General features: G+C 35.3%; 1 protein-coding gene across 1 annotated transcript in view; it reads left to right on the top strand.

Moving 5' to 3' along the window:
- The first annotated feature begins 405 nt into the window (after positions 1-405).
- The window catches only part of LOC129795542 (histidine-rich glycoprotein-like), a 446,033-nt gene continuing 422,393 nt past the window's right edge, over positions 406-24,045 (top strand). Inside the window, exons 1-2 of the mRNA XM_055836929.1 lie at positions 406-511; positions 595-2,090. Of these exons, the coding sequence (XP_055692904.1) occupies positions 500-511; positions 595-2,004 (1,422 nt within the window). The 5' untranslated portion in view covers positions 406-499 and the 3' untranslated portion in view covers positions 2,005-2,090. The remainder of the gene's footprint in view (positions 512-594; positions 2,091-24,045) is intronic.

A 24,045-nucleotide genomic window follows, 5' to 3' on the forward strand; every position in this document is an offset into this window, starting at 1 on the left:
TGTGGGAAATTTATCAGGATCACACTCTATTTCGTGACTCTGTGTGTGGTGTGGCTCAACTTGAAGCAATCAGAATAAAACCACCCGCTTCCACTGCCAACCACTAGAGTTTGAATAAAAGATAAGACTGCAGATGGGAATGAAGATGCCATTATAGGGGTCATATCCACATCTCACCCTTAATTGCTGCAAAGTTTGACATTGAGAAAATCTAATGTTCTTCAGCAGAAAATCTCGCAAAAGCTCACAGCGAAAAAGAAACTCTGTGCCAAAATCTTCTTAAAAGTATGAAAATAAAATTGCATGGATAGTTAATCGCAAAGCCATTTCAACTTATGTTGCGAAATCACTAATGCGGAAAGCTCATAATTTAGTATAAAAGCCCAAAAGATCGTGGAAATTGTCGCAGTGTGTCTTAACAGTCCTAGGCAACAACACCTGGGAGGTTGAGAGAATTTGAAGATCAAGAGAAAGAGCCCCAAAAAGGAAATTAACAACCATGAAGTGCACGGTTAGTAATTCAGTAGCAAACAACTTTGATATTTTTAATAATTCAACAAAAACTTCTTTATTTTTTCGAAATTTCTTTAAAAGATCGCTATTCTGTTGCTGGGAGTGGCTGTGGCTCAGGCTCACTACGTCCCAACCAAGCATCATGGCCACCATCACGCCACAAATGAGCTGGATCAGGGTGAAGACTACTTGTGGGATGATTCTCACGCCGAGGCGCCACGCAAGTGGACTGGACCTATCCACGTGCCTGTGATCAAGAATGGAGTCCCAACTGAGACACCCGAAGTGCGCCACGCTAAGGCTCATCTTGAGCACAAGCTGGCCGAAGCCAAGAGCCATGCTGACTACCATTCCGAGGAGGATTGCGACGAAGAAGAGAAGAAGTCTCATCACGCTGTCGCTCATCATGCTCATCACGTTGCTGAACATCATGCTCATCACCAGCAAAAGTGGACCGGACCCGTTCATGTGCCCGTAATTGAGCACGGAGTCCCAACTGAGACACCTGAAGTTCGCCACGCCAAGGCTGCCATCGCCCACAAGCTGGCTGAAGCTAAGAAGCACTCTGGACATCACGAGAACAAGTGGCAGCATCACGAAGAACACGAACATCATCACTACGAACCTCATCACCAGCAAAAGTGGACCGGACCCGTTCATGTGCCCGTGATTGAGCACGGTGTCCCAACTGAGACCCCTGAAGTTCGCCACGCCAAGGCTGCCATCGCCCACAAGCTGGCCGAAGCTAAGAAGCACTCTGGACATCACGATGAGTATGAACATCATCACTACGAACCTCATCACCAGCAAAAGTGGACCGGACCCGTTCATGTGCCCGTGATTGAGCACGGAGTCCCAACTGAGACCCCTGAAGTTCGCCACGCCAAGGCTGCCATCGTCCACAAGCTGGCCGAAGCTAAGAAGCACTCTGGACATCACGAGAACAAGTGGCAGCATCACGAAGAACACGAACATCATCACTACGAACCTCATCACCAGCAAAAGTGGACCGGACCCGTTCATGTGCCCGTGATTGAGCACGGAGTCCCAACTGAGACCCCTGAAGTTCGCCACGCCAAGGCTGCCATCGCCCACAAGCTGGCCGAAGCCAAGCAACATCCTGAATACGAATCTCACGAAGAAGAGGACAAGTGGGCCCATCACGGCAATCACCATCAGCAGCAACATCATGTGGCTCAGTGGGCTGCCCCAGCTCATCACGAGCACGCTTCCCATCACGGTGAGCACCGCTGGACTGGTCCAGTTCATGTGCCAGTGATCAAGCACGGTGTACCCACTGAGACGCCTGAGGTGCAGCACGCCAAGGCTCTTCTGCACGCCAAGCACGCCGAAGCCAAGGCCCATCCCGAATACAAGGAGAAGGATTGTGACGACGAGGAGGCTCATCACGCTGCCGGATTTGCTGAGGCCGTTCATGGAGATCATCAGACGCGTCACTGGTCTCACGGAGCTCACAAATTCCACTTCTAAGCACGCAAAGGGATCCCTTCTGCAAAATGTATGAACACTAAATAAATGAAATTTTCATGAATATCGACTTTTTAATATAGATTCTTGTGCCTTTAAAAGCTCTTTGAAAGCTTTTTGTTAACCGTTTAAGGAATGAGTTTTCTTACAAAATCGGTTCTCCTTTTTATTTCTTTTAGTATTCCTTTCTTGTTGTCCTGTATTTAATTGACTGGAATAGTCCTGTCACGTGAGGAAGGATCAAACTTATAAACTTCACTTTCCTTTTAAGCTTGAGGTAAAATTACATTTATTTGTTGATTTTATTTTCTTGATGAGAATCTAATTGAAAATCTAGACCGGAAGCCTAATTATAATATAAAAAAATGATTATAATTTCTTTTAAAATTATTTGTTGAGAATAACTTGAAAAAAAAATCAGCGAGCTTTTTTGGGAGCTTTTTTGCCATTTTGTAACGGAAAATGCATAAGATCCTCAACATCTCTATTCTAAAATTAAATTAGATGATTTCTCAAAACCACAAGAAGTCAAGAGATAGAGAAACTGTCTCGTAATCTAATCGTGGAAGCACAATCTAAGAATAAATTGCGTTAAAATCCACAAAATGTAAACGTAATCAGGAGAATCAGGAAAATCTTCTTATGTGTGGATGAAAAGTATACGCAGCGTCTTGGGAGTTATAAGCAAACATTTTATGTCTCATAGAGCGGAAAGAAACATCCTGCGAGACTTCTTTAGCGTCAAATTAATGGCAGATTAGGGTGGGAGAAAGTTGTGCAAGTTCAATTTTGCGCGAAATAAATTTCCGGGAATTAATAGATGCGAGAGTGAAAAGTTGGAAATTGTTGATGAATGTTTCCCTTTTGGGAAGCTGCCTTCCCTTTGATTAAATCACCCATCTTCGGGTTTTCCTTGCACTTTTCTCCACACTGAACTTCAGGATGGTGTCATTGGGGGTGGGGTGTTTTCTTGGAAGTCAGTGTGGATGAGTTGGGTGTGAATAAACACTCCACACCACCCACTTTCGTGGAAACATGCTGTGAAGATTGCGTGGCAAAGTCTCGGGGCATTAGACATTCAGGAGATGACCTCTTGCACAGAGTGTCGCTCCAATTGATTTTTCAATTAACGAGACTACAACTTGCTCCACTGTCGTGAAACTTTCTATCACGGACTATGGGTGAGTTTGAGAATCCGTCGAGGAGGCACCATTAGGGTGAGGCGATGGACATTTCTCCGGGAAAACATACACTCTGTGACAAATAATTGACGTAAATTTATTTAGGTCTTGTCTCGCATAAATTTTCCTTTTGACCTTTTTTTATCCATCTTCGGAGCTCGCTTGTCAGCTCCTCCAGAAGGACAATTAGCGTCCTATTTAAACGTCCTAGGGGATGTTTTGTATTAGCAGCAATTGGTTTGTCTGCTGGAATAATTTTATTTGTAGCTGTACGCTGTGTTTCAAGCATATTCCTCTCTTGAGAATACCAACAAGAAGGATTTTCCGAGATTTTCTAATTAAACAGATTTTCCAATAAGGGGAGTTTCTTCTCTCCTTCATACTCAAATATCTTATCGTATGTTATCTCAATTTAATTAAAAAAAAACTGGGAAAATTTGAATTTTAACTATTTTACTTAATTTATTATGTAAGCTTTAAGAAAAGAAAGCTTCGATTAGTAAATTAGAGAATTTAATACTTTTGAATATACTAAATTTCATGCAAGTTGATTTTATTAAAGCTAATCAGACGATAAAATCAAATATTTGCGTGATCCACTTCAAAGTGAAATTCTATTTAATGATGAATTATAAAGTAAAGCTAAAAGCATCCAAGTTTATTCAAAACCAATCATCAGTTTCTCTAAACATCAATTTAATGGAGATAAAAGTATCTTTGGTACCCCCTGAAGTGCTTTCGAAACAGAGAGGAAGACCTAATCTCACATGTCAATGTCAAATTTCAAATACTGACCACCACCCCCCGAGGGTGAAAAGTGAGCAACAAAGCTTTCTCTCCATTCAAAAAGCTCCTACCACTCTAGTGTGATAAATGGGAGTCAATAGGAAGATTTCCATCCACACTGACAATTGCTCAGAGGCAGTGTTATATAGAAAATCCATTTAAACGAAGCTTTCCCATCACTAAAAAGCAATTTAATTTTCTGATTGTAATTTAGATACACTCCCGCTTTTTGGCCTGTAGCGTGCACAAGAAAATCAAATAGATACTCTGCCCAAGGGTTTGGATTTGAAAAAAAAAATTAAACTGACACCACTATCGGATAAACGATAAATTTCGTAAGTAATGCAAGAAAATACGTTGCAATGTGCTTAATTTACGATACTTGGAAAAGTGGATTTGTTTCCAACGTTTCCAAACACACTATTGGGGGCACCTAAAATTGATTTTTAGCTTTCTATATAAGTACTTAAAGCCTCGTATATAATTTCTTTTGCAACTTACGGTGAGATTTCATTAAATTGGTTACTAAAGCTCAGAGCTTTTGCTATATACTCATTCTTTTAATTTGTTTCAGACGTTTCAGAAGTATTTTTATTAATTTCCTGAATATTTTTACAAGATTCATTTGAATTTTTTTTATTTAATAAAAACTTTGTACATGGGGAAAACGGGACCAAGGGGTCTCTTAAGAAAAAAAAATTTCCTAAAATCGAATAGATTCGTTTAAAGAATGCATTTAAGAATTTCTAGTGAGATAATTCAAGAATATTGCTTAAAAATATTGACTTTTTTAGCAAATTTTGAAAGGAGTTTTCAAAATTAGGGCATATTAAAGTTAAATGTTAGTAGCTCCACTTTAAAATCTTTTACAAAGTTTTTTTTTTCAGTTTATAATTAGGCCTTAATATTCCTTAAAAATTCTTACATTAAAATTTCTTAGATAACCAAAGTCGAATGATTAAAAAAAATCCGACCTTTTTAATCGATTTAGATTATTCTGAAGGTTTCGAAAATGAGGAAAAATGCCCTGTCAAGAACAAAAATTATTAAAATATTTTTTTTTAGAAAAATTATATTAATCATTTAAAAAATATTTTTCTGATAGCTTATGAGAATTCAATGAATAATTGGCTGCTATTTGGCATGTTGTATCTCTGTGTAACATTTCTAGCAATTAAACGAGAGCTTATTAGTCGATGTGTGGTAAGGTTTAGGTACACATCCCTCAAGCATTGATGCTGGTGGTATTTGCTGTCGATTATTTGCATTAATTAATACAATTTCCTCCAGTTGACTACATAACTCATCAAATAAACTTCATGTTTATCCTATTTGTTGAACTTGTAGGATCGAAGAGATAAAATAAGCTTTCAATTTGTCAGAAAATTCAGTATAACATTGCAAATTTTCCGAAATATTTATTTTTGTTTAAATAAAATTCTTTAGGGGTTGATTTTTATTAGCTTTCGAGGATTAAATCTATTTTTTTAGGTAACTCAATGCTTCCAATGCGGAAGTTGGGGTCATAAAAAGCCTTTTTCTGCATACAACATGATGGTTTATAGAATCAGAGAAATTCACTTTTGCTGTTGATGGTGGTGGTGTAATTTTATTGTTTACACTTGTGTTCACAATCCCACGGGAAACTTCTGCATGGGACAGCATGGGTGCAAAGCACAATAAATGACAAAGAACTGAGAAACTGCAGCGACGACAAGTTGCATTGTGTCAGCGATGATAAATTGCATGGAGACTGCAGGATGGCACATTTTCTTGTTCCTATCCCCATGCACAAAATGGGGTGTTGGGGAGGCTGGTGCAAGATGAATGGCGGACGGGGCTAAACTCAAAACAATCCGCTGCTCTCCAGCCCGCTTTTCCGAAGCACTATACACATCCACCCTGAGATTTCCCAAATGATTTATGTGGTTAATTTCTGATTTATATTTCACTTAATCTGACCGGCAGTTGGAAGACACACTCCGTACACACTAAATAATATCTACATCTTCTCTGACATTTCCTCCCGACACATCCATTTGGGAAATTAATATATAATCATATAGAATAAATCTTAGCCCCATTTTTCTTCAATGGAATGGAAAATTTAAAGATAAATCAACAAGTTTATGTAGTTCACGATTTCCTCCGCCAATAAAATGGAAAAGATTGGAAAAAGGGTTTTCCATTGAGATTGAGCTTTTATTTTTTCTTTATATATTTATCAAAAGAAAAACATTATTTTTAATTCAATTCAACGTAAAATGAATTCACAGACATGCACGGAAAAGGAATAAAAATTGCATATAAGCTTTGATGTGAAATGTTCTTTCGCACAATTCAGCATATCTTGCATTTGGAATGAAAGTTGGCAGGATGGCACGGATAAAGAAAGTTCTGTGACAAGGAATATTCAAACCGTAGAACAAATTGTGATTTTTTTTATTTCTTTTTGCAGCAAAAAACATGAAAAGAAACAGAATTTGATTTTGATGACGCTTCTTGTTTTCTGTCAAGCAAAGAATTTTTAGATATAAAAATATATTTTCTCCAATTTCTTTTTTTGGCTTATCTTTTTTGCTTAAAGAAATCAGAAGGTTTTTTAAGTTCTCAAATTGTATATAATTTTGCAACATTATTTAGGATTTCTTAAAGCAAAACCGGATGGGAAGAAATGAAAGAAAATGCAGAGAATTGTTGGTGAATTTAATACGTCTGCATGAAATCCTTTTTATAACAAGAAGCCGTGTGAATGGATCTCATCCTCGAGTGCTTTGTCGCCATACCAAAAAGCTTCTCCGGATCTTTCTCCAAAATTTAAACATACATACAGAGAAATTTATGTTTGCTGAGGCAAAGAAATTGCCCATGAGGTGGCAATATTGTGCATTTTATGATACTAAAAATAGTCTCACAGTCTGAATGCTTTTTTCCTCCTAAAAGCATGAGTTTCGGGGAGGGGAGAGAGGGGAGCAACCAAGAATGTGAGAAAACGGGCAGAAAAATCCTCAACAAGAAGGAAAATATTTCGGAATGGAGGTTTGTGATGAAAGAGAATATTTCTTTTGCATGAGAACAATATAGGCCAAGAGAATTAATATGTTTTCTAACCTCAACCTCGAAATAATTAATTGGATACATGTAGTCTCAATTTTTTCAGGATCGGCTCAGAATTTGATCCTGATTAATTTCCCGTTGAAATTGGGGTCATACAGGTTGAGCTCTCTGAGCACTTTCCCCGATTTATTTTCCCATATGTTTTTCCGAGAATTTGAATTTAGGTTGACAAATTTAATAAGGGGCCTTCAATGTAGGATTGTGCAATTATGCGGTTGTGCAAAAGTCCACAAGGAACCTCAAATTCACGCGATAATAAATACGCGATTGAGCATATTTTAAAAAAAAAATAGTAGATTATATTTTTTACCAAAAACAAAAAAAAATTCAAGTACGTAACGCCTTCACAAAAAACAAAATATATATATTTTTAAATTATTTTTAAAAAAAAATATATTTTTTTAAATAAATACGCGCTTGAGGTTACTTTTCTCATTAAAAATCTTTGCTAAAGTATAGTTTTTATTATTTTTAATAAAAAAAAAATACATTTTCTAGTGCGTAGCTCCTTTACAAAAGGAAACTGAATTATTTTTTTACAATAGTTTTTTTTTAATAAATCTTTTCAAGCGTGTAGCGTCTTTGTAAAAATTAAACTACTTCTTTTATTAGTATTTTTTACAAAAATGGCGGCTTTTATTTCATAAAAAAGATCTTGGCATTTTATGTTTACAAGAAATGGTTTAAATTATTTTAAATATTGCATAAAGTTGTAGAGTTTTGTAAAACCTACCAATTAAGGCAAAATCGAACAAGCATAACAGAAGATATGGCTCTTAGAACTTTTCAAATTCAGGAATTTTTCAAATGGTTATAAATGACTTGACTATGTATTGTCGATTTATGCCTTATTTTGAAGTAATTTTTTGGTCTTAATTCGTACAGAATGCAAAAATTGTGCAAATAGAACAAAAGATATTTTTGCAACTTTTAAGGCAAAAAATGTAAGATTTTGTTCTTACAAAAGATTTTTCAAGGTTAGGATATCATTCTCAACCCATCTGGACGCATAGACCCGCGAAGTGTTGAATTTGAGGTTCCTTTTGAACTTTTGCACAACCGCATAACTGCACAATCCTACATTGAAGGTCCCTTATATAAATTTATCAACCTGAATTTATTTTTATGACCACCCGTGGCGCTACTTGTTCAACTTTATTCAAATTCTCGGAAAAACATATGGGAAAATAAATCGGGGAAAGTGCTCATTTCCCTCAACCTGTATGACCCCAATTTCAACAGGAAATTGATCAGGATCAAATTCTGAGCCGATCCTGAAAAAATTGGAACTTCATAATATCCTAGTTTAATTATTTCGAGGTTAAAAACCAGATCTGCCACACTAATATTGGAGTTTATTTTGAAATTCTTTTATCGTGCATGTATTTTTTTGTAGAAAATAAGTGGAAAAGATCATTGAATATCAATTTTTCCTCGGCTTCTTCTAGGGGGTATATTCTAAATAATTTTAAATACTTTAGGGGAGAGCGGGGTTAAAAAAGTCACTTAAGGGTTTAGAAAAAGCTCAAAATATCATATTTCCCAAACAGATAAAGCGAAATGTATAGTCCAATTCTTTAGGATATTTCTTGCCCTACAACTCTTTCTCAGATCATTTTGTTCTATCTAGCAAGGAAATATGATATTTTAAGCCTTTTTCAAACCCTTAAGTGACTTTATTAGCCCCGCTCTCCCCTACCCAAAAAACATTTCCTATGATAATTTTATATTTTATAGTAAAATTCATAGAAAATCACGCAAAAAATGTAACAAACTAAATAATGAAAATAATGATTTTTCACGTTATTATATTAGTTATAATTTGTAACATAACTACTTATTTTCTCGCTTCCTGTATTTTCTGTTATTTGTTACACCGTTTTCTGATCCTTATCCTTGAGTAAACATAAAAGCTTTTCGGATTTTCTCATTCAGTAGAAGCTCTGTCAAAAGCTCGCTGTGAGCAAAAAACGTCCTAGCTGCCTTGTTGGGTTTGTCGGTTTAATTGAATTTCAATTGAGCTTTTCTCCGCGGTACCACCTCTTTGTTGAATCTCCGAAGCTATTATCATATCACGCCGCATATTCCAAGCACAATATTCCATTAGTGTGTCAATGCATGCAAGGAACACATCAAAGGTATAACTCATGGGGATTTTCGTACGTGCATACTAATCCACATTCAGCGTATACTCGAAAATATACAAACTCAACTCCGGTGCTCTGATTATGGCAGCAACGTTGTTGAATTAATAGAGTTATGTATGTTTCAATGAATATTCCATCCAGTCTTGCAGACACTGACGGTGTATGTGTTTAGTTTTTAATTAGATTTAAAAAATACTAAAACCCCACCCCAAAGTGCCAAGTTTGATCATTTGAATTTCAAATCCCTCAAGCTGGGGAAAGATAAATGAATTGGCCACACTGCAATTCAGTGTTCGGTGTGCATGTTGTACAAACATTGGGTCCTTGTTTGTGTCCTCTGTGGTGGTGACAATTATAGTTTTCCCGGAAAAGCTCCACAGGAGTACCACGTCAATTAAGAAAATTTGAATTGGGAATTGGAAAATGCAGAGGTGACAAAGTTATATTGCATAAACAAATACATATGTGGAGGAATAATTTGAAAACAAAGAAAATCCAAATGAATTTGTGAAGATTTGCAAATTAATTTTTCGTGGAATTTCTTATAAACTAATTGGCAAAATAAATACATCAGGAGAAAAATAATATTAAAGATAATTTAATAATATAATTCTTTGAAAATATTTTTTTTCTTTTGAAAATTATTTTCAACAGAGAATTCTCCAAACTAATTGGAGAAATTTTATTCAATTCTATTAAAATTCTACAAAAGAGCTTCCTTTTCAAATAAACAAGAACTTTCTCTTTATTTTTTTCATTCAAAATACACATAATTTTCTTAAAAAAAAAAAGAACTTTTTCTTTCATGAGAAAAAAATCAAAGAATTTATACAAACATTTCAACAATTTCAGAACTTGTTCGTTAGAGAAAACTTTTATGACTTTTTTTCCTTTGAGATTTATACTTGTTCTTCCAAGTTAAACTTTTCTCGCTATTTCAGTGAATTTAGCACGATGTGATTTTTTTCATGTTGCACCGAGACATCTCATTAAAATTTAAATTCTTTCGTGGAATGTCTATGTGGGCAAAATTGTCCTCTAAAAGGTACATTTGTGGTGAATTGAGTGCATCGTGCAATTCACTGGAAAATTCTCCTCCAAAATTCATTGCGAAAAGCACTCGAAATGAGCTTTTTCTCCCCGCTTCGTGGATGGAAAGTGCTGAAATTATGGAATTAAAAGCATCTCATTGAGAAAGTTTTATCTACAATGTGTACCCAAGTGCATCTTTTCCTTTGATGTTGAAACTCTACCCGTGTTGCGAGAGCAACATTTAACCCTTAAAATTTTTAACGCAATGCAAACTTTTTCCATTTTTCTGGTTAATATTTTGCATTATCTAAATAGTTGTGAGAGTTAAAGTTTCCTTTTTTGCTGTTCTGTGCTCTAGATACGATGTAAATCTACTATATTACTTTCATTCTGAACTTTGAGGTCAATTTTAACCAATAATGATTTTCATAAAAAAAATAAACAGGAAAATCAACAATAAATCGTCAAATAAAATGCATTTTTGTTAAATAAAATAAAAATAGCTTGGAGAAACCTAGCATGGTTTTCTGGCACAGTGTTAGACTAAAAATATATTGACCTTTCGCGTCATTTTTTCTTTAACAGAATCTAAAAATTACGAAAAAAAATTCAAAACGTTGCTATATTTCATAAATAATAGAATAATTTAATAAAACAAATATTGTTAACATTTAGAGAATTTTTCTGGACATTGTGGTTAATTTTTGAAATCATCACAAAAAAAATTATATATAAACTATCTTGATAATTTCTACATCCGACAACCATATATCTATAAGAACCTTCAATTGCTTTCAATTCTTTGAAAGAAAATTTATAAAAAAAATCTATTTGAGAGGAAATAAAAATAATTTTTTGTGGTTAGAAAAATCGGATCATGCAAGTCTTAATCTTAATTTAAAATACAAAAAAAATGTCAAATAATTACCAAACTTTGTGTTAAACGTCTTTATTTGAAAGTTTCACATTTTTTTTTTTAGGTTTTACGTTTTTTTCTCTTTTAACGTTTGTCGTTTCTTGCTAAAAAGGTTAGCAGTTATTTGTTAGGTTTGATTTTTTCAAACATTTGATAGTTTCTGACATTTCTTCTTAAGGTATGACATTGTTTTAGCTGTGTTTCTTTCAGACACAGCTTTTGTGTACCGAGCAAAATCGAAAGTCGTCAGATCGGGCTCAAACTTGGGATGAGCACGAATTAGGGTCCCCACATTCCAAAAAACGTATGCGCCAAAAATTTTTTTTTCCGGCCGTCCGGCCGTCCGCCGTAGTTCAACCATAAATTGCGAGAGAACGGTAATAGATAGAGACTTGCGGTAAACGGCAAAGTTTAAAAGTCGACTGGAAGACGTCCGATTATGACGTCAAATTTTACCCCCCACCCTCCCGTCCGCCATTTTGAATAACCTCAAAATTTTGTTTTTGTTATATCTCAGCCCCTGTAATAGCTAAAAATCTGAAATTTTGGTATGTTGTAGGGGCCATCAAGAGCTTTCCAACGATACCTCATTTTCGAAAATCGGTCAAGCCGTTTAGTCAATATGGCCGCCACAATTTTTCATCGAAAATCGACCATAACTCGAAAACGGCTTGACCGATTTTGATCAACTCGGGGTCAAATGAAAGATCTCAACAAACCCTACAACTCTCTAGAACATCCAAAGTTTGAAAAGTGGCCGCTAGGAGGCCAAAACTCAAAAACAAAATTTTCGATGAGTTTTCGATGAATATCTCGAAAACGCCATTATCGATTTGCTTCATTTTTTGATATGTTATAGCTGACTATATTATCTAGCTCCATGCCAAAAATGAAGAAAATCTATGTCGCCGTTCTCGAGATATAGCCTTCCAAAGTTGGCATGTCATATCTCGGGTTCTACAAGTCCGATTTTAATCAACTCAAGCGCAAATGAAAGGTTTCGTGAAGCTCTACAAATGTCTAGAACATTGCAACTTCGAAAAATGACCGCGAGAAGCGCTAAAGTCAAAATAAAAATTTTCGAAAATTTCGAACTCGAATATTTCGAAAATGCTATTATCGATTGACTTCATATTTTAATATATTATAGTTGATGTTAAGACCTTTCCAACGATAGCTCAAACTCGAAAATCTATGGAGCCGTTCCCGAGATATGGCGTTTTAAAGATTTCTTGGGGGATGACTTTTCAACTTTTCCCGACTTTGAGCGTATTTAAACTAATTCGCGTTCTAGTTTGCTCTCACAAAATTGGTACACTGAAAGAAACACAGCTCTCGTAAGCTTGGTCAGCTTACCAGTACATTTCTTTGTGCGTGTGACGTTTATTTTCTAACGTTTACAATTTTTCTGTAAACGTTTCTTAATGTTTTGAATTTTTTTTCTAATATTTCCTTTTTTAACGTTAATTATTTTATTTCAATGTTTTTTTTTCTTCATTTTTTTCAGGTGTTTAATACCTTTCTTATTAGTTTTCTTTTGTCATTAATTTCTTGGCTTAGGATTTCTCTTTGTTCTTAAAGAAAAACCTGAACTGTGATTAAGAGTGTTTAGGCACATGAACAGAACATCCTTCCTTTCACTACATATGCTTCTTGCTGTATATTTCTTGAACAGCCCAATATTGTACAATGTTAATCCAAATGAAAAATGCTTCAGGGGGTTGTGGGGAAAAAGAGGGCTCCAATTTTGAGTTGAAAGTGTGCCAGAAGATTGAAATGATGGCTGTATGTGGGTGCGAAGGGGTGTGAGAGAAATTCCCAAAGTTCGTTTTCCGCAAAGTTGGCTGAAGCAGTATCATCACAGTGGATTGTTATTTCTGCCGCAGCTTTAACTTCACATAAAAGGAAACATAAATTGCAAAGTTTCAAAGCTTAAATAGTTGTGGTCAGTTTGAGAGACAAAAAAAAGAGGCTCCAGGGACTAGCAAAAAGTCCCCAGCCACACGGAAGTAGTTTGAGGTGGAGCTGAAAGGCATTCCGAGGAATGTGGTCAGTTTGTGTGGGGTTTTGTACACACACAGCGAACCGCCCCTGTACCCATCATGAGTTTGCTATTTCTCTCCACAAATATTTAAGGGTGGAATAGTTTGGGGGTGAGTGGTGGGCGCGGCAATACTCCGGGAATACAGCGAGCGATGTAAAACTCTTTGGGGCACTCGTGAGCAAACAAGAAGTGGTTTGGGATAAAAGTGTTGCGAAATATTCTGCAGGCGTTATTTTATATTTCACCTCAAAAAAGCTCCCCTTTTGGTGCTTTCCATATATAGCATATTCTATGAGGTTTCACTCCGACAAAAAAGTGCATCCCCGCAAAATGCTACTTATATATACTCTTCCATTGAATATGAATCCTTTGAAAAATTGTCATCGAACCTAAATAGAGGGAAATGTAAATGTTGTGCATATTCGCTCTTCATCGATTTGTGCACTCACTAAAAGGTTTTCGCATTGGGCATGGGGAGAAAGTATATATGGAAGAGCAATGCGAGATAAAAAAAGAAAATCTGAAAAATTCTATTGTAATTGAGAGACACACAAAGTGAAAAGCTCAAGTAGTGCTGAAAAGCAAGAGAAAGCATTGTCGGTGTTGCTCCTTTTTTTTTTTGAAAATTGCCATCATTTCATCCCGTTGCGAAAACAACCTCCTCTCACAGGAAACACACTGTGGGACAATTCACTTCTCAATACCCAATATGCTCCCACGTTAACCCTTGACTGCACTCAATGCTACCCCGTCGAGTGGGTGGATTGTGCCACCTCATCGCCCCCGAAAGAACACTCAAGACGACATCTGTCTCAGGGGTTCGGGGTGGGGTTATGGCTTTCGGGGACGAGGAGCACACTTGAGTGGGTGCTTTTGCAGCCACGGAAGCGCATGGAGAAAGAAAGCGGAAGAATGTGAGAAAAGGCGCTCAGAGAAATTTGCCGAATTGTTTTACTTTATATACGGAATTGATTGTTCAACAAAGTTGTGTGCATAAATTTCAATTCTTCACCATCTCTCCTTGTGCTCCTTTTGACTTTTCTGCAGTCTCCAAAATACAGTGCCTATGTGAAGGGAACAACCATTTTATATAAAGAACGCACTATGTAAAAATTTTCTAATTTTTCTAAAAAAAAATTGAATAAATGTTGTTTTATCTTTTAACCTTTCGTATGCCAGGCAGAGTTATTTTATTCTTAAGAATTTTATCATATTTTCTTCTTTTAAATAAAGAATAAAGGAATTATAGAAATTATACCAAGAATTTGAGTTTGTTTAGTTAATGAAAAAAAAGTTAATAATTTTTGCTTCATAATCCGTATTTAACCCTTTAAGGTTCGCGATTAATCTAGCGAGCTGATTGAACTAAAAATAATTTTTTGGGGTTCCCTTGAGCTGAAATAAGACATTTTTGACAATAAAAAATCGAACTCAAAAATTTACGGTTTTTTGTCCTTCAGGATATCCTTTTGTAATTATAAACTGATCAGGGATTGCAAAGACATAGTCTTGTACTCATTTGGACTCAATATTTAAGAAATAACTATAAAGGGTTAAATTGCAAATCTTGTGCATTTACATATGATTTAAAAATTCTTATTACCTAAAGACTGCACGTTTTTATTTATTTTTTTTTTATTAAATTTAATATTATTTTACTAGATTTGAATGTTCTTTGTTACCATGTTGACGATGTTGATACAAACGTGAAACATTGTACTTACTTAACCTATTTTCCCAAAAATTAATTCAATTTTCTCTGTTGTTTCAATGTTTCAATGTTGTTATGTTTTATACGGATGCTAAAGGGATAAATGAGGCTTTGACCATATTATCTCAATTTTGCGACTCTATTTTTTTTCTGTGTAATTTATTTCAAATAAAATTTTAAGCCACAGAGGAACGTAAATCTCCCGAAAACAATGAAAGAATTATAGAAACATTGAAACATTTCGCAGTAAAAATGTTTTCTTTTGCTTCTTCTCTGCGCTTTAACGTTTTCTAAATGACCCAAATGAATGTAAAATGGTTAAACGAGCTTTTTCTGACAGAATAATAAAACCTTTCCAATCTCTAATACATTTTGAGTTCCCCAAATACCTCTTGAAATTCTCTAAGCCATGGTGTATGAAGGGTTGAAAATCAAAACGAAAAAAATCGATATTGAAAGTGGAAAAGCAATTTTTAAAATTAAACAAAAAATCAAGTCCATTGGATCAGAATTTGTAGAATTAGTAGATTAAATTAAATTTATAATTTTGTTGTACAAAAACTTTTTTGTGGCAGTGTACAAAAAGCATTTTTGTCCTTTTATCGTCTTGGGGGAGCGCATAAATTCCTTTTGGATTTCATCGCATGGGGTGGAAGAATTTTTGGGACGGGGTGGGAAAGTGTGAGAAGGAAAAGTCCTCAGACTGCCGAGAATGCCATTTCCTCTCTGAATTCTCTCACAATTGGGTGTGCTTAAGATTTAATGGGCGAGAATACTTGGAAGATCGAAAGGAGGGCAATCACACAAAGAGAAGCCCCAACCATATTAATATCTTATCTGGGCGTACGGTGGTTTGGGGGTGGAAAGCTGTCCAATCTTGCGGTGAACTTTTAATGTTTTCCCAGCACCAAGCGGAGAGTCATGAATATGAAATATCCATGGGAGCAATATTGCCGTAGTACGAAATTGCAGGGTGAGTGGCTCCTTGAATTACAATATTCGATTGATGAGCTTTTTGCCTCCCCCTCCGTTTTCCTTTTCTCAAAAAAAAAAAAACTTTCCATTTGGTATGAAAAAGGAGCTTCTTACGTGGTGCATTAGTACAAGACCACACCATTGCATTGCTACTTTATTTGATTTGCAAATGCGCTTTTGCATTTGGAATAACGTTTACTATGTATGTAATATGTATATAATACTATATGGATACTCAATCCCACAGAGATAAATATCCAGATATATATAAATTAAATGTTTATCTTTTCTTTCTCTTGTGAGTATCAAAAAGGAGCTTTATTGCGGATGATGCTAGGAGGAGATTAAAGTTCTCTACGGAGCAGAGATTTATGTTTTTTTGTTGGGGATTAGAGATCGAGAGGAAATAAGGAGTTGAGAATTGGTTGTATTTTGATTGTGAGAGATTCTTTGTAATTTATGTATTTTCCCACCCACAATAAAGCACAAAATAGAAATATAAAGAGCTATAGTAGTTTTCTCATTCACAGAGAGCTTTTATGTCTTGAATTTCCCATAGAGAATTGGATTATTAATTCACAATTTCTGCCAAGGAAAGTTCGAAATGTCCTCACAAAGTTTAAGAAATATTTTTATCAACAATTTATTTCTAAATATTCAAAACAGTATACATACAACTTTCACTGGGTTGTGTTGATTTTCCACGAATTTTCCCAGCTGTGTGACATGAATGATTTACAGCCCTCTCTCCTGTGGCACCACGGTTTAAGTAGAAAGTGGCTCAATTTCGCATTAAAAATGCGTTTATAAAGCTCTCTGCCTGCCATAAGCTTTCCGTTGGGTGAAAAACAAAAAAAAAAGAAAAACATCCTCTTTTCTGAATGTTCTCGCAGAAAAATAAGATCATTTACAACTTTCTTGTATATGTGGCGGGGGAAATGCAAAACGAAAAAAAAAGAAGAAGAAAGTATTTCATTTCGAGTTTTGGTTTGAGGAGGGGTCTTGAAGAGGGGTGGTTATGTGAAAAGAAATGGCGAAGAGAAAAATCCACATCAATCTACGCGCTGAAAGTGGAAAATTGTGAAAAGTAATCCCTTCATCCATCAATCAAGTCCGCAAAAGGATCGTTTCCATTTTGCCACTTTAGCCAAAAGCTTCGCCCATTTGCGGGGAAATGACTGCGACAGCTCAAAGACACCCCCTGGGGTGCTTTTCTTCCGCGACGGCACTAAAAAAAAAATACACACACACAGAGGAAAAGGACCAAGATTTGGATGACTTCTTGTGTGCACCCCGCGTGGAGAAATTATATGATATTTCTCATTTAACCCCAATGGTGAAGGGTGGTACAAAAAAAAACATTGGATATGAGGCTGATGAAATTGTGACTCGGAGATCATGGTGGAGCTTTTGTGGCGGCACCAAACACAAAAAAGAGATTAAGAAGACACCATTAAATGTGGAGTCTATTGAGGAAGGCTCTCGTCGATGGAATTTCCCTCTGAGAGAATTCTTGAAATTTATTTAATGGAAAATTTCAACAATAAAAATTCATGGGAAAATGGAATTAATTAATGAATATTGGGCCTTATTCAGCGACCAAGAAACCCTTGAAATTCGCTTGAAATCTTGAAATTTCAGTACAAAATTCAAAGATTTCAAGGGTTTCTTGGTCGCTTTATTATTTAGACAATTTTCGCTCCTTAACATATTACCTAAAAAACTATTATTTTTATGAAATGAGATTTTCATGAAAAACGGGGAAATCTCATTTCTCTTGTTCAATTTTTCACATTCTTTCATCTTTATTCTATTATTCAATTAATGAATTGCGCAGTGCATTATGCTTTACATATTCACAACATACCCAACATACCATGCAACTTTTATAATGAGTGTTCGTTATGCAGGTATTTCGTTTAAATTACCTTTTTTTATTCAATAAATTAAAAATTAAACGTAATTTAATTAAAAAGTTTTAATAACAAAAAAATCATTCACAATTAAATTTTTTTATCAAAAAAAATCATTTGTTTTTTTTAATAATTAATTTATCCATTGAAAAATTAATTAAAATAAGTTGACAACCCCCCAACACTTTTCATACAATTTTCCCTTTCTCCACACCTAAAATAGATTGTGCGGAAAATTTGAACGAGTGAATCAGGGATGGATTTTCACACCGAATAATTTTCTCACAGTGAGATGTTTATTGTCTTAGGATTCATTGGGGGGTGGTTAATTGAGGTGTTTTCATGGAGAGCCCTCTTTGCTATAGGGTGGAACGTTCTTTTTTTTCGGGGGTAGAAACATCTTGCCCGGGAAAGCACTTTAGACACGCAACGCTATATATTCCACAATGCGGTGGTTTGGGTATAAGGAGAATTCACTCGATCACGCCTAATAGTGTTATCAATTTGCTGGCTTTCTCTCCGAGGAGAATTTCTCAGAATTCACCCTTCAATGGGTAACACTCAAATAATTTGCTACAGTCCAGTGGACAAAGGGATGGTGGATTTCGAAGTTCTCTTTTAAGTAACATTGATTAGCTTCTAAAAAGTTTTCTTGCCCATTAGGATGCTTCAAAGTTGCCGTCAAGATAGCTCAAAGACGCATTATTTTGAAGAAAGATTATCTGAAATGTTTCTTTGAGACTGTTTTTTCATGTAAAATCCTATAAGAGAAAAACTACTAGAATATTATCTACACCCAATTTGTTAACTTGTTGTAACAGACATCTAATGGCCGTTATTTATTTAAAAAATCTAAATAAAACTGCTAGAATTTTTGGGCTGCAACTTACATAGTTAACCGGAAATCTCCCGACCATCTGTATCATCTGTCCGTATGTCTGCAATGTATTTTTGAATTTACTTTTCCCTAGAAACTGCAATAATTTTCGTCGCACACATTTAAGGGCGTCTGAAACTTACATTTAAAAAAAGTACTCGAAGTGACTAAAGGACATATTTAAGAAGCCCAACAGACCGCTTCAATAAAAAGTTGTAAAATAAAAAAAAATCACTAGAACTTTCTAGTAGTTGTTCCTACTACTTCTGCTAGAAATTACTCAAATTTTACGTTTTTTCATTACTTTTCACAGGTTTTGTTCTTCACAATAATCTTTTACTGCTTTTATTGCAGTTTTTACATTTACTACTAAATTCTAGCAGTTTTTATTTAAAATTTGAATTCAATTAAAAAGGAATTCTTCATGGAAAATTTTTATTGAGGCCTTCAAACTTTGTGAACCACCAATTCTAGCAGTTTTATTTTATTCCTAGAGGATTTTACATATAAGAGAACTGTCAGTTAGACGCTTCAAGTAATCTCCGAAGGATATTAAAGCGTCTAGTGGCCCCTAAATATTTTAATGTGCTATGTTGGAAAACTTTCTAGCACTAGTACGAAATTTAGACAAAAAAATGAAAATTTTTCAAAACACGAATTTCTTTCATTTTCTGTGAAGAAAAATCGATGCCAATTACATTCCTTGTTATTTGAAAGTTTTTTTCTTGCTGTAGCAGAATCGTGTGAAATGTAATTCAAGAATTATCATGATTCAAACACATCTCTTCAGCGGATATATATTTCTTTCTTCTCACAAAGCTTTCCCCTCAAACTCATTCGTGGGAAAATCTCTTTCTGCGGAGGCAGCACTTTTCAACCCATGAGCGTATGTGTAGGATGTTAATTCCACCATCGTGCCCTTTTCATTTTGCCACACAGCAACAAAGAAGGAGCTTCCTGGGGGCCCTCAGATACAATGTGTACAAGGATGGTAATCTAATTTGGCTTATCTGCTGGAGATGGTGCACGGGGCCGCGGTATTGTTAAATTGAAAGGAAGACTAAAAAGGATTTTGGAGGTGGGAAGGAGGGTGCGCGAGAAGAGGGAAAAAAATGAGTGTATTCTTCCTTTTCACGTAATAAATTTATGCAAAAAGGGCTGAATTCATATTATTTTTTAATAAAGCACGAAGCACAAACACGCCATAGATTAAATGAAGAGGCGAGAGCCAAGCAGTTGGGGGGCATACACTCCTTACAGTATCGTGGTGGTTGATGGAATATTTATTTGAACCATCATCGCCCGGGAAATGTGGTGATGCCAAACACAAGGGAGGGGTGGGATGGGGTGGAAGGATTTTTCTCTCATTTTCTAATTTTTCCATCCATACCAGAGTGCGCGGCATTTGCCCCACAGGAGTGTGCGTCGCATCAAGGAGCATGAGTTCATTGTTGGGGGCTTGTTTGAGGAATGCGGATACAATGTAGCTACGCAACAAAGGGACTCACAGCAGCTCACCCCCATTGAAAAGTGTGGCTGAAGAAGATAACGCCTCTGGCGGTGAAAGTTTAATTATATTCTTTTGTGGATTCTTCACTCCAAAGCTTACAACTCCACTCACCACAGTGCTGTGAGAATTGAAGGGCTAGCGATGCGATGGATGGACGCTCATTCTCGCTATGTAGCAACATTGCTACATACATACAAATATATAATATTGAGCTTTCATCAAAAGAGTTCATTTTATGTTGAATTATTGTGAAAGAGAAAAGATTGATCAAACAGAAAATATTTATTTTATAAAAACTCATTAATATGATTGAACAATGTAAAATAATTGTAAAGAAATCAAGAAAAAAGAGAAAATATTTTCATTTAAAAATCGAGGAAATCAAGGATCAAATTTTTTTTACAAGATCCTCATCAGAATTCTCACCATATGGTGACGATAGAAAGCAAATATGGGGATTTGAGGCTGAGTAGGATGGCATTTTGGCAAAATATTAAGAAAGATATTGCTTTGTATATCACCTCAAGCATAATTCCTTCCCTTGTGAGTTGTTTATAATATTGCCTGTGTTTGTGTTTATAGCGATAAATTTATTATAAATCCAACATTTTGTTGTCTTTCCTTCCATAGCAGATTCGCATGCCTCTCCTGCCTTATACCAACATGGTACTGTCACATCCACACAAAATAAGTAAAACATGAAAAGCAAGATGTTGTTTACATCCCAAGAGACGAAAAATTTATTTACAACTCCATGGATTATGCAGAAAATTCCTCTCAATCTTATCTTTAAAGGTGGGGTATATTTAGGCAGGTTTATCTATCAAATAGTTCCTAGAAATTTTTCTAAAAATCCACTTGAGGCTTAACGATTACAGAGGATTTGAGGCAAAAGAAAATTCCTCTATTCGAACCATCTTAAAAAAATATATTTCAGGGGGGTATTCATTCGAATGAAAATTGACATAGGTACTTGAAAAAATGTATGAGAGGTATGAGAGTTTAACCAAATGTTCATTCAAGGATGATTTGCTGAAATATTTACTTTCATACTCTGCCAGCGAAAACTTTTCGGGTGAGCAAAAATTTAAACAAACTTCAAGTGCCTATATCTCCGGTTATGGTTAACCAATTTTCAAAAAATTATCAGTTTTAGAAAGATAGGCATCTCTTTTTTATACAATACCGGTAGATTTTGGAAAATCAGTCAAGCCGTTAATTTTTGTCAGCTATCTTGGTAAACCTGTGAAAGAACTTCATCTCGGAATTTTCACTTCAACCTCCTGCATATCGACAGATAATGCATAAAATTAACACGAAAACCAGTCATATTATCATAAAAATATATATTACAAGAAAACTACTTGATAGATTTGTTTGAAAACATGTGTTTGCTACTATGTCAATCCGATTTGTTCAAATTGGTCATCCACAGATTGAGATATTATCAAAAATGTAACAATTCACTATGGGTTCACTAAAATGGTTGCCACTTCTGAAATACGCTTAACCCTAACGCGTCCAACGTGAAACATAAAAACATTGAAACATGCGCTCTTTTAATCACGATATTTATTCTGTGGATATTTTCAGAGGACTTTTCTTAGTCAGAACGTCTTCTTTGACATCTTTTGCGTGAATTTGATGCATTTGTAACTTGGAAAAACAATTAAATTCATAAATAATTGGAAAAATAAAATGTTTCACGTTTGGATCAGCGTATGACTCAAAAAACGCGAAAGGGTTAATCAATTTTCAAAAATTTACCATAATTCTGAAATTGAATGAATTTACCTTTCCGATGATAAGTCTATTTGTCAAAATCAGTGTATTTCCAGCTGATATATCAAAAGTCGAAGAAAATATTTCTAAAATTTTGAAAAAAGTTTTTTTGCATAGGTTTACAAAAATAGTTGCCTAAAAACGGTTGAAAAGTTTTACAAAAATTTACCAGTTCGTTTTTTAACTGTGATTCTTGCGAAGAAAATAATTGCACAGCTTCTGTGTACCACCTTAAAAGCAATGTTGTCCGATCGGGCTCAAATTTGGGATGAGCTCGATTTTTTAATAGGTTAGGTATCTTTTCAAAACTGTTGAATTTTTAAAAAATCGGTAATCACAATCAAGGCATTTGAAATTCGCCTTAAAAATTTAAAGATCTTGCTCATTGGGTAGCTTTTCGCAAATAAAATCCAATGAAAACTCAAAAATCAAATTAATTAATGAAAAATCAATTTTTTCTAAAAATATTTTTACTCCGTTGCCGAAGAAAGAAATCTAGTCTATATTTTTGTTCAATGACACACCCCCTATTTGCACCTAAAGCGTGTTATACATATTGCACGAATGGAAAGGAGCTTTTCACATCTTTCCACTGGAATTTTTCATGAAGTCCTCCCTGTGGACTTCTTTCCTGGTGGCCATTTGTCAAGTCCCCCAAATCACTCCCTGAGGCAATATTTGGGTTCTGTAGATGGTTTTAGAGCTCTCTCATTTTCATCCCTCTTTTCACCGTGTTCCACTGTGTTGGCGCACACATTTAATTATTAAGTTACTTCGAAATGGGATGGAGTATGTGGGGTTGGGCGGCACCTTTCGCTGTGGAACTCATTTAACTAACACCATTATTGTCATATTGCGTACATCACCCCTGAGTGGCTGTGTCACCCAAAATGAGCTCCCCCTTGAGCCATTTTTCCAACCCTCTTTTTTTGTACACGAGATGTGTGCAAATAGCAACTCTGCCGGAATCCACCTTGCAAATGAAGATCTCCACTGTTGGGCGGATGATTATACCTCCTTCTCCAAATTTTTGGGTGGCTCACACAGATGCGTGGATGGAGGTTTTCCAACATGAAAACCCTTTTTCGCCATTACAACACCCACCTTTGCGTTTTTAGCTCATCAGCTCCGTCTCGTTTCCCCCACCCAATGTGCCTCTAACTTTGTAACCTCATCCCGAATGAACTAATTCCTCGTTTCATGTAACATGGACACACAGAAGTTTATCCCTTGGCGATGGAATGTGCCGGGGAATGCTCTTTACCATCCACATCTTGGGGTTCTCCCTCTACATGAGCCAAAGTGAAGGTGAAACGTATACAAAATTTTCCTTCTATGATAAATCTCAATGAATCCCCCCTCCAGCACGTAACAAGGTTTCTAATGTAATTTTATTCAAGTGATGATGAAACTGTCGGGGAGACTAAAATTAATGCTATATTTTACAAATTAAGGGCTTAGCTGGATTTTTAATGGCTTTGGGATCATTTTTTAGGTTTATCTTTAGACTTAAAAAAATCTTATTAGTTGATTAACAAGCTCAGGGAAAAAAAGCTTTCATATCACAATCTAGCCTAACGAGCCTAACAATCCAGCAAATATATAATTTAAGTTTTATTAAAACAAAATGTCAAATATGTCAAATCCAAAAGAGTAAAATTAACAATAATTTTGTACATAGAATTATTAATTATAAATGTCAATACCCTGCTTTTTCGAATAATCTTTTCATGCTAAATTCTTGGAAAAGTTTAATCATACATTAATTAATGAAAAATCACTGAGCTTTGTTGCATTTGAGCTGTAATTAGCTATGTTAATAAAACTATAATTCCCACGTATATTCGTGATGCAAGAGTAATCTATTTGAAAGCTTATTTCTATACATATGAAAAGCTCTTTTTATATATATAAAATTTTCTATTCATTTTATTGATCTAAAATACAAAATAAAGTGCTAAGTTGAATACTTTTAGCTTCATAAAATGTTAGCACATTGCTCAACAAGAGCGCCATATAAAAAGTTTCATTTGCACCTTGCGGAAAATAGTCT

This window comes from Lutzomyia longipalpis, chromosome 4 (assembly GCF_024334085.1).
Source record: "Lutzomyia longipalpis isolate SR_M1_2022 chromosome 4, ASM2433408v1".
NCBI classification, from domain to species: Eukaryota; Metazoa; Arthropoda; class Insecta; order Diptera; family Psychodidae; genus Lutzomyia; species Lutzomyia longipalpis.